This window comes from Vanessa cardui, chromosome 14 (assembly GCF_905220365.1).
Source record: "Vanessa cardui chromosome 14, ilVanCard2.1, whole genome shotgun sequence".
Taxonomy (NCBI): Eukaryota; Metazoa; Arthropoda; class Insecta; order Lepidoptera; family Nymphalidae; genus Vanessa; species Vanessa cardui.
In genome coordinates this window covers 6903961-6916890 of record NC_061136.1, presented here as the reverse complement: position 1 = coordinate 6916890, position 12930 = coordinate 6903961, and the positions used below count along the sequence as shown (strand labels likewise).

The window sequence follows — 12930 nt, the reverse complement described above, 5'->3', positions numbered from 1 at the left end:
GCCACTCAGAGGTCCCGGGTTCGATGTAGATTACCATTAGTTTTCTATGTTGTCTTGGGTCTGGGTGTTTGTGGTACCGTCGTTACTTCTGATTTCCATAACACAAGTGCTTCAGCTACTTACATTGGGATCAGAGTAATGTATGTGATGTTGTCTCATATATTGTAACTAGTTGTTGCCCAGGGCTTAGCTCGCGTTTTAGAGGTTGGTTACCATGTTTAGGCAAAAAAGTAGTCTTTGTCCGTCCTTGAATTCAAGTTTGCAACACACCAAATTTCGTCAAATTCGGTTCATGGATTTAGTCGTGAAAGAGCGACAGACATACAGAGTTTCTATCACATTTATAACATTAGTATAGATAATAACACCATACTTAACAATATTTTAAATTCATATGTTTCATAAACATTTTCTGTTTTAATCATTGATTAAAAAAAATAACGTTCGAAATTCGAAAACGTAAATCATTCTTAGAACTAGCGCGCACTGGTAACTTTTGTCACGGTGACTGTTTCGTCAAGTCCGCGAATATGTACAGATGCAGGCACAAATGTCACGTCGTAAAGTGTGCGCACCTCCATACATATTAATGCACTCGACAAGAGTGACGAAACAGTCACCGTGACAAAAGCTACCAGTGCGCGCTAGTTCTTATAAAATACAAACAAAAACATTCAATCATTCATTTATTATTTATAATAAAATGTATCCCATCAACCTGATAGAATAAATTGACTTATCTCGTACAACACCACATTCATTAAGTACAAATAAAGTGACATTGAAAAAGACGTGTTTGTATCTTATCCCCTTAGGGACCTCTGGGGTTTCGCTTTTACCCCCGAAATGCACCAATTAGTGGTAAAATAAAAATGCAGCGGAACCACGTTACGCGTAACCCCCGGGGACAGGGTATAGTCCCACGTGAGTTTTAATGGTGTTTCTTTGCTTAGAGGGCGAAAAGTTTTAGTTGCATATGGTATGCTTGTTAAATCTATACGTATCATGGAGTGCGCAAATGGGTGCTATATTTATACGGACAAAGACATTTTCGTGTTTAATTAAATGGTATTTTTGGGTTCCTTATAGTCCTAAGTCCTAAGTATTTTGTTCGTAAGTAGTATGTTGGTTTTTGATAGTTGATTATCTCAATCTTTTTTTTATTTTACACGAACATTCATAAACACAATTTTACCTTTAACTAGCGACCAGCCTCGGCTTCGCACGGGTGTAATGATATGACATCACAGTAGAAACTTCTAAAATTATCAGTGTTTCTTTACTAAGTTGTCCATGTATTACATATAAAAACCTTCTTCACAAATCACTCTATCTATCGAAAAAAAACCGCATCCTTTGCGTAGTTTTAAAGATTTAAGCAAACACAAGGATTTAAGGACAAAGAAAGCCACTTTGTTTTATACTATGTAGTGATAGTTAATTATCTCAACATCTTTTATTTTACACGAATATATGTACATATACAAAATTTATCTTCAACACTCGTATAAATTATACCTATTAACTATCTATTAATAAAAATTTTCATATCTTTCTGATTGCTTATTTATCTTGTATTATATAAAGGTATTAAATGAGTATTTAAAACATAATGTCTATACTGTAATTATTAGAAATGATATTCCCAGTTTACGTGTCACTATAGCTGACAGACACGCAAACTGTACACGAACTATCAATACACGCCAAAAATATGACTGCGAAGGAAAATGAGCTTTACTGTATAAAAATTCGAATTGAATTTTATTTGAATCAAATTTAATTTATTACATTTTGTTTTTGAGCATCAAATATATCAATGCTTCGCGTGTTCTTCATTGTATTACTAGTTATAGAACTTTAATCCTTCCACAATAGCGGAATAAACTGTTGTAATAAGCGAAACAGCTTAATATCTGAATTAAATTATAGTGTGTTTACGCCTTGTTATATTTTTAAATACATAATATTATAAGCAACAGAAGAGCTGTTACACTAAAATATCGCTTCCGAGTTTTAAACTATATACATGACACCATTAAAGATGAATTAAATAAAAGATTACCTTATACAATACATTTTGGACACTCCTAATGCTGTCTTAATTCCTTTATCTCAATAATCAGAACTCAACGGAAAATTTGACAGTTCGATGATATATACAACATTTTAAAATTGAATTTAGTGTATGAATATTAAAATAAAAATACTTTTATATTGTTAATTTTGTATCTAAACACAATATATATGGAAACTAGTAGTAGTCTGCGGCTTCGCTCGCATTTGACGTTGTCATGTGCTAGACAAAAAAAGTAGTCTATATCCTTTCTTGGACTTCATACCAAATATTATTCACGTTTGGTTCAGCGGTTTGGTCGTGAAAGAGCAACAGGCAGAGTTAGTTTCACGTTTAAAAATTAATATAGATAATAAGCTACTGAAAGGATTTTTTTTTCTAAAATTAAATTCCTGAAATAAATATTAATGTTAAAATCTAGTACAGAACCACTAGTTTCAAAATAATTTATTTCGCGTGTTCTTTACTATACAAATAGTAAGAGAACTTAATTTATACCACAATTGCGGAATAAAATTGGACATTTATATATAGATATTTGCCTTTTTTGTTATCCTGAATGGTTGTTACACATGAATCGGTTAGCGGCTATTGATTTTTATTACATATTTCGTCGTACTCGTTAAATATAATACACGGTTATATTATAATTAAGTGTATAATTTACTGCGTTCACGTATCGCAAACACGTTGCTTTAGTGAAAATAAAATTAGTTTTTCCACATAAAACGTCATCACGCGACGTTATAAATAATAACCTTTATTGTCCCGCGTTACACGTTGTAATATATTTTGGAGGTGTATTAATAAAATCGGCTGAGTTTTTTTTTTAAATTATTTGTTTACCAAAGAGTTTCTGTTACTTAACATAATTTAAAACTCTATAACTGTATATACATTTATAACATTAAGTATAGTGGTATAAGTATCTTATTACTGTTAATAGAATACTTTTCCCTTAACGGTCATATTTGGAACTTAAAAGTTCTTGACACTTGGTTTTAGGCGTGCACAAAGGTGTAAGCCTATTTGGGTAGGTACTATTGCCAGACATTCTACAGCCGATCAGCAATACTTAGCATCATTGTTGTGTTCCGGACTGAAGGGTGAGTGAGCCAGTGTACCACGGGACATCACATTTTAGATCCCACGGTTGGTAGCGCATCGACGTGTTACGAATGGTTAAAGATTCTTACGACGACAAATACCACCAGAACGCCTCATTGCCAGACCGCCATCCTATGCAATAAAAAAATGTGTTTTGCAAGTTTATTTTACAACACGATTACCTTGAACCGTAGCATATTTATTTATTACAAAACAATTAGCAAATCAAAGCTTATAAGAACTATAGGAAGATCTACTGACGTGCTATAAGTAATAATATTTGCAAAAGCGACTCCGTCTTATTTTTTTACAATTTTACATTTATTAATTTTTCGTTCGACTATATCGAAGGTAAAATTACAGTTTTTTCCGAATTTCGTACCTCCACAGATATGTTCACCGTGCCTTTTGTTTAACTTGTCTTTATATATTTTTTTGTTTCTAAGAAAAGTCTTAGTATAGAATAAGCTACGATCCAATGCTCTACATAAAACGAATTCGTTTACTATTATTATGTTACAATGGGTTGCTGTTTTATTTTTATATTACAATAAGGCTTAATTGAATCAGAAATTGAGCAAGTATCAATAGTGTATATATTGTAATTAAACTTATGTAAGTACAGGTAAAATATAATTTATTAAATACTTACTAATATTTTTAATATTTTAATATAAAAAAAAAGTATTGATATATTTATTAGACAAACTGTTTTTATTTGTTTTGTTTTTTTTTAAACTTAAGAACATGTAAAATAATCTTAAAAAAATTATTATTTTATTATTATATTTAGAAGTTTTTAAAACTCGTTCCATTTCAACGTTGTCAACAATACGGGGCGAACAAAAGTGATCAAAAAAACTAAAAGCCCTGCACTTTAATATCTGACTGGAATGTCAGATGTAAAATGCTCCAGTTTTCTTTCAGGGCTCTTGTACCAGATAGTAGGAATCTAGGTCGACTTAGAATGAGATCAAATGTTTGCTTTCTACTTATTAAAACAAGTCTTATTTGGAATATGACGAAATTACTATACTTAGTGGTTGGAACATAGTATGAACCTTAAACGATGACTGTGGGTTCAAAATTGGTTGAACACTATTTTCCATATGCTTAATTTGTATTTATACCTCATCTAGTGTTCCATGATAAATTAAAACAATGTGAGGATATCTGCGTCTGTTGGTTGGAAATATGCGACGTACGTCCAACTAATCTGCATTTGAGCAGCATAGCTACTATTTACTGAAATGGAGAGAAAGCTGCAGTCCAGATGACATTATATTGACAGGTCACTTATATACTTGGAATAATATTAATACCTAATTTATGAGATGATTTTTTGATAATGACTAACTGAAAATACTACATAAAACTTACACCAAAAGATGCACCGCGTTTCGTTTAGCAAGACGTGCAAGTTTAATATATATATATATATGTATATAGCCTATTCCAATCGAAGTAAGAATAAAGATAAACACACCTTTCACCTCACGTATTTCATATGATTTGCAAATAACTCAGCTATATCGTGTACTTATTTTATGATTAATTTATATTTATTTATAATACAACACTGCAATTTTGACGACCTCTGTGGTCAAGTGGTGTGTACACCGGGTTTCATGGGTACGCCACTCCGAGGTCCCGGGTTCGATTCCCGGACGAGTCGATAAAGATTACCATTGCTTTTCTATGTTGTCTTGGGTCTAGATGTTTGTGGTACCGTCAGTACTTCTGATTTTCCATAACACAAGTGCTTTAGCTACTTACATTGGGATCAGAGTAATGTATGTGATGTTGTCTCATATTCATACTATTATATAATACTTATATCCACTTCAATTTTACTTTCAAAATTCCGATACGATTTCGCCGACTATCAAAACGTCAATTTGGCAAATCCATAGCGAATAGCATAGATTAATCAGATCAGTAACATTGCGTCAATTTGGTGTAATATGTTATCTATTTAGCTTTTCTCCTGTATTAGTTTGAAAAGGGTATAGGTTTCGCGTTGCAGGTTTACCCGCTTTTAGTCCAGGCTATTGTCTTGACAACCTGAACAGAAATCTTAATGTTATGAATATTTTACGACACACAATCGTCATTAAATCTTATTTGTTTATAATGAAAATATTCTAATTTTAAAATACAAGAAACTTCGACAACTATGTAATGCTGTGTTCTAAGTGTCTTGGAGTCAGCTACCTGTCTCAAGTCTCAACCGTATTCACAGTTCACAGTGCGATGACTGCGTCGGTGTGACTACTGAATACGCAGAGGCATAGAAAGCCTCTCTTCGCAGGAAAAAACAAAGGCTTCCTCGTGTCACGCTGTCAAGCAAAAAGATTAAGTACGTCACTCAATGTCACTGAACCCTGTTATTACACTGTTCCTTTTATACGTAAAGTATTATGCGTAAAGGATATACGTTTCTCATTCCATTTTACCCATAATTTCGTTTAAGTAATTGTTACCTTACTCACTTGAGTCACAAAGGGAAATCATTTCGTAGAAGTTATATTTTATGTACAAAGAGAAATTAATCAATAGACATATGTGACAATTTGTAAGTTATAATTGATAATTGTTTCATTAAAATAAGTTCTGATACATGTATATTATTTACCGAGCAATTAAATGTATGTTAGTTTATAATGTGAAGCGAGATGACTCAGTGGTGGTTAGAACGAGTGCATCTTAACCGATGATTGCGGGTTCAAACCCAGGCAAGCACCATGGAATAATCATGTGCTTAATTTGTATTTATAATTTATCTCGTGCTCGACGGTGAAGGAAAACATCTTCCATTCCGAAACCTTCTCCTCAAAAGGGTGAGGAGACCTCAGCCTAGCAGTGGTAAATTTACAGGCTGCATAAATCTAGTCAGATTGTAAACTGGCGGCACATATGGTTTACATAACGAGTTAAATTATAAATAGACTAACTGTAATCTTTTAATATAAGTTGCTTTAAAATATTGCATACTATCGGAATTTTATGGTTGTTGTAAATTGTATGCTCTGTTCACATTTACCGAACAGTTTACAATCTACCTAGATTATAAACAAGCGATCCTTACATTTTTACGGTGACTTTGACAAACACATCTTGGAGAATCGTGAACTACCAAACCTTCTTATCAAATACGAACGAACGAAATAATATCTTATCCCAGTAGCATTTTTATTGATTGTCAGTGACATGACCTATTTATACTAAGAATACATTTTTAAAACAATCATTTCACCCAAATCACTAGCGAAAGTATAAAACAAATGATTAATCTAAAAATTAAAAAAAAATCATTCACAAAGTTCATTTTTTAATAATATCTTAAAAATAATCGCAAGTCACTGGTGATAGAGGTTCTTTTGTTAACTAAGCTTCCGTTTAACTTAGATAAATTTAATTTAATAAAATTTAAATATCGAATTCTGTTGTAATTTGATACAATTCAACGCTAATGCATCAACGTTCAGCTATCGTCTCACAAACAATGACAGACCCCCGGAAATGCAATTAACTATATATTCGACGGAAAGAGGAAATATCAATTCGCTTGTATGGATGACCACACATACTGATATTTGTTAACAGAGGATTATAATCTTTATAATTATAGTAATAAGAGTTCAGGTTGATTATATCTCTTGGCAACTGGGAATTGGATGATATGATTCGTTCGGCGTAGCTGACGAGCCTGTTTGACTCAATTATTCCTATATTGCGAGTGCAGTGATATGATGATTAACTACTTCTGTTTAATGTAATTACGTGAAACTTTATAAGTAACAGCAATAACGCTTTTAATCTTTTGGTATCTCGAAAAACAAAAGCTGCCTCGTTTGTTTCTCTATTACATTAAAATAAAATAACACAACATATTTTGGACTACAATTAATAACTTTAGTATATAAATAAAGCTCTATAAAATGTTTTTTTTTTCTTTATTCAAGTAGGCTCATATTATATAAAAAAAATTATGTATGATACCAACTCTCATTCTAACAACAAACATTATTCGATACTTTTATATTGATTGAATACTTTGATGACGGTTTGTAAAGTATATTATTGATTATAATAAGTGTTGAAATCGTAATGGAAAACATACATAACTTCCAGGTGAAGATTATCAAAAGAATATTCGAGTTGCTATCGCATATCCATACACAAGAGACGTATTAAGTTTCACAATAATCGTGTTTAAAGATTGCTTATATTCATTTCATTTAACACACAGCAAGATCTGAAAGTATTATCTCGTGTTATGGAAATACGAGTAAGAGTAAAAATAAAAGTGTTAAAATGGCCCGTAAAAGAATTCCATATCTCTTTTAAGCATCCTGCAATCGTCAGATGATCTCACTAATGATGAAGTACATACACATTTAAAACGCTAAAACACGTTGTACGATGTCTGATAAAATCAAAAAAAGTCGCGTTCCTGTTTGAGTTATTTGTCGTCACATTAAACAAGTGCTCGGCAAAAAGTCGGGATGAGATCAAAGCGGGTGACGTGGCGATGTCTGGAATAACATCCAGCTAAATGCACTCAAGAGCAAACACGCGAGACCGCGAATTTATTACGACATTTACACCGTCTGATCTGTTTCAAATACAATGCTCTTCGAACCTTTAACATAAATCCGTGATAAATAGACACCCCTCTTTGTACTTCGAACGAGAGGAGAAGACTGTTTTGAAATATCTTCATTACGACGTATAAACGCTTTGTACTTCCAAGTAAATGCCATAGAGTTAGCATAAATGTGGTGACAATGCAGTAGTTAAACATTTCTCGTCATGAAAGTTTAAACCGATTTTACATTCTCGTAACGTCCGCTCGTACAAATTTATATCTTTATTCCACCGATCATTATTCAATGGAACGTTTTAAGACTACGACTCTAAAATTAATACTGTTGCGTCGACAATAAAATAAATGACGGTGCTTATTAGCGACATTTGCAAATGTTTATTACGCACAATAACACTTATTAAATGTCAAACCACTGAAGGAAGGTGCGATGAAATGAAATATACAATGTCATTTGTAACTATCAACTTAGTTCGCTTCTTACCTATGTCACTTGAAAAAAATTTTTTTTAAGCTAAGAGACTACCTTAGTTTGATATATTTTAAAACAAAAGAAAAACGCTACCAGTTGTTAATTTAGTTTATATTTAATTGCTTATAATTTATATATAATATAGCATTGTTTGAGAAAATATGAGAGGTCAAAGATATCAGAGGTCAGAATAGAATCCACGACATTCATGTTGCTAAATGATCAGTATACCATTGGGCTTGAACAACAGGCCAACCCTATTCTACTTTTCTATGGTGATGGGAAATAATATAGTTTATACGGAAACATTACCTTAGCGTTAACCATATTTCAGCTCCTTAAAGTTATGCTTGTGATTGGTTTACTTTAACTAGAGGTAAATATGTCGATTCAACGTTCGGACGTCGTCGACTGAGGTTGTGTTGAATATTGCGATAAGATATTACGATTGATGATTTTAAACGACACCTGCTTGCTAAACCGGTTTTCGTTATCTCTGACGCGTAACATCTGCACTATTGGCTTTGTTTATCGGACACTTGTTTTGTTTAAGGATTGGTTTTTTGTTGTTGTGGAATAGATCTTTTTAGATCTTAATTTGTTATAGTTTAATATTTATTATTATATATAAATATTTTCGTTTGTTTTTATTGTTTTGTTGATTGATGTTTTTCGTTTTCGGCGATGGACGTCGACACTGAGTTGTCGTCCGACGCCCTGGTTGGTAGAAAACGGCCTTATGGGGGCCTTGCTATTTTTAACTCCGACTCTGACACGGAGACGGAGATGAGGTTGGCTGCGAAGAGCAAGCCTGCGATTCGCGGCAAAACCGCGAAAGGACGGGGTAGTGGCCTCGCTCGGGCAAAGGCTGAGCTGAAAGCCAAGGCCAGCGAGGCCAGAGAGGAGGCTTTCGAGCGGTCCCTGCGTAGTCGGGCGTTTCGAAAGGACGCTCCACAGGTTGTCGTGGACTCCGAGGAATCCTCATCCTCGGATGTACACACCGAAGATCCCACGAAGATGGGAGCAGAGGAACTCCGGGCACAAGCTGGCCGAAGCGCAGCCCTAATTTTGGAGGTGGCCCAAAAGTCCACCAATTTAAAAGGAGGCTTTGCAAAGAGGCTGAAGGAGTCGGCGGCTGCACTACAGGGCATTGTAGACGCCTTAGCAGCTCGGACAGAAGCCGAGGAGACGCGAAAGCTCCGCGCCGATAATGGCCGCCTGCGCAAAGAGGTGGACAGCCTCAAGGCCGAGGTAAAGGCTCACCGCCGCGAGTTTGCGGAAATGCGGACCAAGGTGGCAGGGGCAAGTGATGCTTCCGGCTCGGCACAGGATGCTCAAATGGAGAGATTTAAAGCCTCCATAATTTCTTCGGTCGGCGATATGATCAACGCACGCTTTGCCGTACTAGAGGAACGGTTGCCTCCCGCAAAAATACATCGCCCTCCGTTAGCTGCGGATAAGAGGCGGGAGGTGGCGCAGCAGATTGCTACGCCCTACACGCAGGCTGTCCAGCCTGCTCCACCGCCGAAAGCTGCACCCGCGTCAAAACGGGCGCCACCTGCTGTTCCGACGGCATCTATTGCTGGTCCCTCAGGCGTCCAGCCTACGTCGGTGATAATTCCGCCGCAGATGGTCCAGGAGGTGTCCTGGTCCACTGTGGTTAAAAAGGGAAAGAAGGGAAAGCAGGCTTCCCTTCCGACTGTTGCAACCACCACAGTTGCGCCTACGGTGCCTAAGGCAGGACAAGCATCTAAGCCTAAGCTGTCCGCGCCTCGTACAGCTGCAGTGGTATTAACGCTGCAGCCGGAAGCGGAGCAGAAAGGCATCACGTATGCTCAGGTCTTGGAGCGCGCTGAGCAGAGCGTGAAACTCCAAGACCTTGGGATCAATGGTGGGCTCAAAGTTCGACGCTCAGCGACGGGGGCCAGAGTGTTGGAGCTGCCGAAAGCTCAGATGGAACAGGCAGAGAAACTAGCCGACAAGCTCCGTAAGGTGCTGGATGGAGTGGCCAACGTTGCTCGCCCCATAAGAAAGGTGGACATCAAGGTGACGGGGTTAGACGACTCCGTCACTAAAGATAAAATTATTGCCGCAGTCGTTCGCGAGGGGAGTTGCCCCGCTGAAACGGTAAGGTGTGGGGAGATTTCTCGAGGACCCGGTTATATGGGTATGGTCTTCGTGTCCTGTCCAATAACTGCGGCAAAAAAGCTGGCTGACACTGGTCGTCTTTTAGTTGGGTGGAGCTCGGCCAGAGTGTATGTGCTTGAGCAGCGCCCTCTGCGCTGCTACAAGTGCATGGGTCTAGGCCATACAAGGATGCTCTGCCCATTCAGTGCGGAACGAGGAAGCCTTTGCTACCGGTGCGGCGTTGATGGACACAAATCGTCTGCATGTACCGGGAAGCTGCGCTGCGTAGTGTGCGCAGACGCCGGCAAGCCCTCCGGGCACGTGATGGGGTCGAAAGAATGTAGCCCCCCCATCACGAAAGGTAAGGTGGTCCTCGCTACCCAGACTACCAATAACGTCGGACGACGCCAGGCTGAGGAGGAAGCTGCAATGTCGACATGAGCGCAGACTTCAGCTTCCTTCAGACGAATGTCAACCACTGCGCCGGGGCTCAGGATCTTCTACTGCAGTCCATGGCGGAGTGGCAGGTAGACCTGGCGGTGGCCTGTGAACCTTACTTCGTCCCTCCCCTACCTCACTGGCTGGGGGACTTGGACGACACCGTGGCGGTCCTCACGAGGAGCGGTACGGGCCCCCCCCTCTCACTCATCGAAAGGGGTTCGGGCTACGTAGTCGTGGGGTGGGGAGAGTACGTCGTCGTCGGGACGTACTTCTCCCCTAACCGCAGCCTGGCTGAGTTCGAGATCTATCTCGGCTTGGTCAGAGCTGCGGTGGCCAGGCAGTCACCGAAACCGATAATGGTTCTTGGCGACTTAAACGCGAAGTCGCGTGCCTGGGGTAACCCTGTCACGAATCCGCGAGGGAGGGCCGTCCAGGTGTGGGCCCTGCTCTCCAACCTGTCCCTTCTCAACAGGGGACAGGTTCACACCTGCGTTCGCCATAACGGGGGTTCCGTGGTGGACGTTTCGTTCGCCACTCCTGTCGTAGCACGCAGAGTGGTTGATTGGAGAGTGGAGGAGGAGGTGGAGACTCTATCAGATCACCGGTACATCCGATTTGAGATCTCCACCTCTCGCAGGCCGGCGGAACCGCAGAGGGTGCCGACCACGCTGCCGAGGTGGTCTCTCGGCCAGGTCGATCGAGAGCTGGTCAAGGAGGCCGCAATCGTGCAGCGGTGGGGTTCCGCAGGGAGGAGGGAGGGCGCCAGCGCAGAGGAGCTGGCAGGCCGCATGCGCAGTTCACTCAAGGAAGTCTGCGATGCGGCCATGCCTCGGACCCGGCGCAGAGTTCCGCGCCGGCATGTATACTGGTGGTCGCCCGAAATCGCCGACCTTCGGGCGACGTGCTGTCGGGCACGGAGGGCCTACGTCCGCTGTCGAAGACGCAACGGCCTTGACAGGGATCTGGAGGGACAGTTGCTGAACGCTTATCGCCAGTTGAAAAAAGAGCTGCAGCTGGCGATACGCAAGGCCAAGGAGAAGGCCAGGGAGGAGCTTCTGGCGGGTCTCAATCGAGACCCGTGGGGGCGCCCGTACCGCGGTGTACGCGGGAAGTTCCGCACCCAAGGCGCCCCCGTCACCGAGACGATGCCGCCGGAACTCCTCCTTCGCCTGGTTGGGGAACTCTTCCCCCATCCAGGCGAGCACGTCCCTCCGCAGATGGCCCCCCGCTCCGTGACCGAAGACGCAGTGGTTCCACCACTGATTACGGAGCGGGAGATGGAGATGGCCCTCGGCCGCTTGAGGGCCAGGAAGACGGCGCCGGGTCCGGACGGGGTTCCAGGGCGTATTCTGTGCGATACCCTGGAATACCTAGGTGCAAGGCTTCGGGAGCTGTTCGACGAATGTCTGTGCAGCGGGCAGTTTCCGAAGCCTTGGAAAGAAGGGAAATTGGTCCTGTTGCTGAAGGAAGGTCGGCCGTTGGATTCCCCTTCGGCATACAGGCCAATTGTGCTGCTGAACGAGACGGGAAAACTCTTCGAGAAGGTCCTTGCAGCCCGTCTCGTTCAGCACCTCGAGGAGGTCGGTCCGGGTCTCTCGGAGGCGCAGTACGGATTCAGGGCGGGCCGGTCGACGGTCGACGCCCTGAACGCCCTGAAGACTCGGACGACGGAAGCGGTGGCCCGGGGGCAGGTCGTCCTGGCTGTGTCGCTTGACGTGGCGAACGCCTTCAATAGTCTCCCTTTCGAGACGATACGGGAGGCACTCCGATACCATGGGGTGCCGACCTATCTGAGGAGACTGCTGGAGGCGTACCTCCAGGACAGGGAGGTCCTCTGGGCGGGGGTCGATGGGAGGATCGTTCGGCATCGAGTGGGTTGCGGCGTTCCACAGGGGTCGGTCCTCGGCCCAATTCTGTGGAACGTCGGTTTCGACTGGCTCCTGCGGGCTCCCGTCCTTCCCGGGATGGGGGTGTTGTGTTATGCTGACGACACTCTCGTCACGGCGATTGGACGGGACTTCCGGGAGGCGGCTCGCCTTGCCGAAGTCGGAACGGCTCTCACCGTGGACCGCATGGGAATGCTGGGCTTGAGGGTCT

The 12930-nt window shown here is 41.0% G+C and overlaps 1 protein-coding gene across 1 annotated transcript; it reads left to right on the top strand.

Moving 5' to 3' along the window:
- The first annotated feature begins 8949 nt into the window (after positions 1–8949).
- On the top strand, positions 8950–10532 carry LOC124535398 (translation initiation factor IF-2-like). Its single transcript, XM_047111607.1, has 3 exons — positions 8950–10053; positions 10105–10397; positions 10499–10532. Exons 1-3 carry the CDS (start codon positions 8950–8952, stop codon positions 10530–10532), a joined length of 1431 nt encoding a protein of 476 aa, XP_046967563.1.
- Positions 10533–12930: the final 2398 nt, after the last annotated feature.

Bases quoted from the DNA above. Each gene is read 5' to 3' on its own strand.
- LOC124535398 (XM_047111607.1), top strand. From the start codon at position 8,950: ATGGACGTCGACACTGAGTTGTCGTCCGACGCCCTGGTTGGTAGAAAA. The intron at 10,054-10,104 runs GTATTAACGCTG...ACGTATGCTCAG, and splicing joins CGCCTCGTACAGCTGCAGTG to GTCTTGGAGCGCGCTGAGCA. The intron at 10,398-10,498 runs GTGTGGGGAGAT...GTCGTCTTTTAG, and splicing joins TGCCCCGCTGAAACGGTAAG to TTGGGTGGAGCTCGGCCAGA.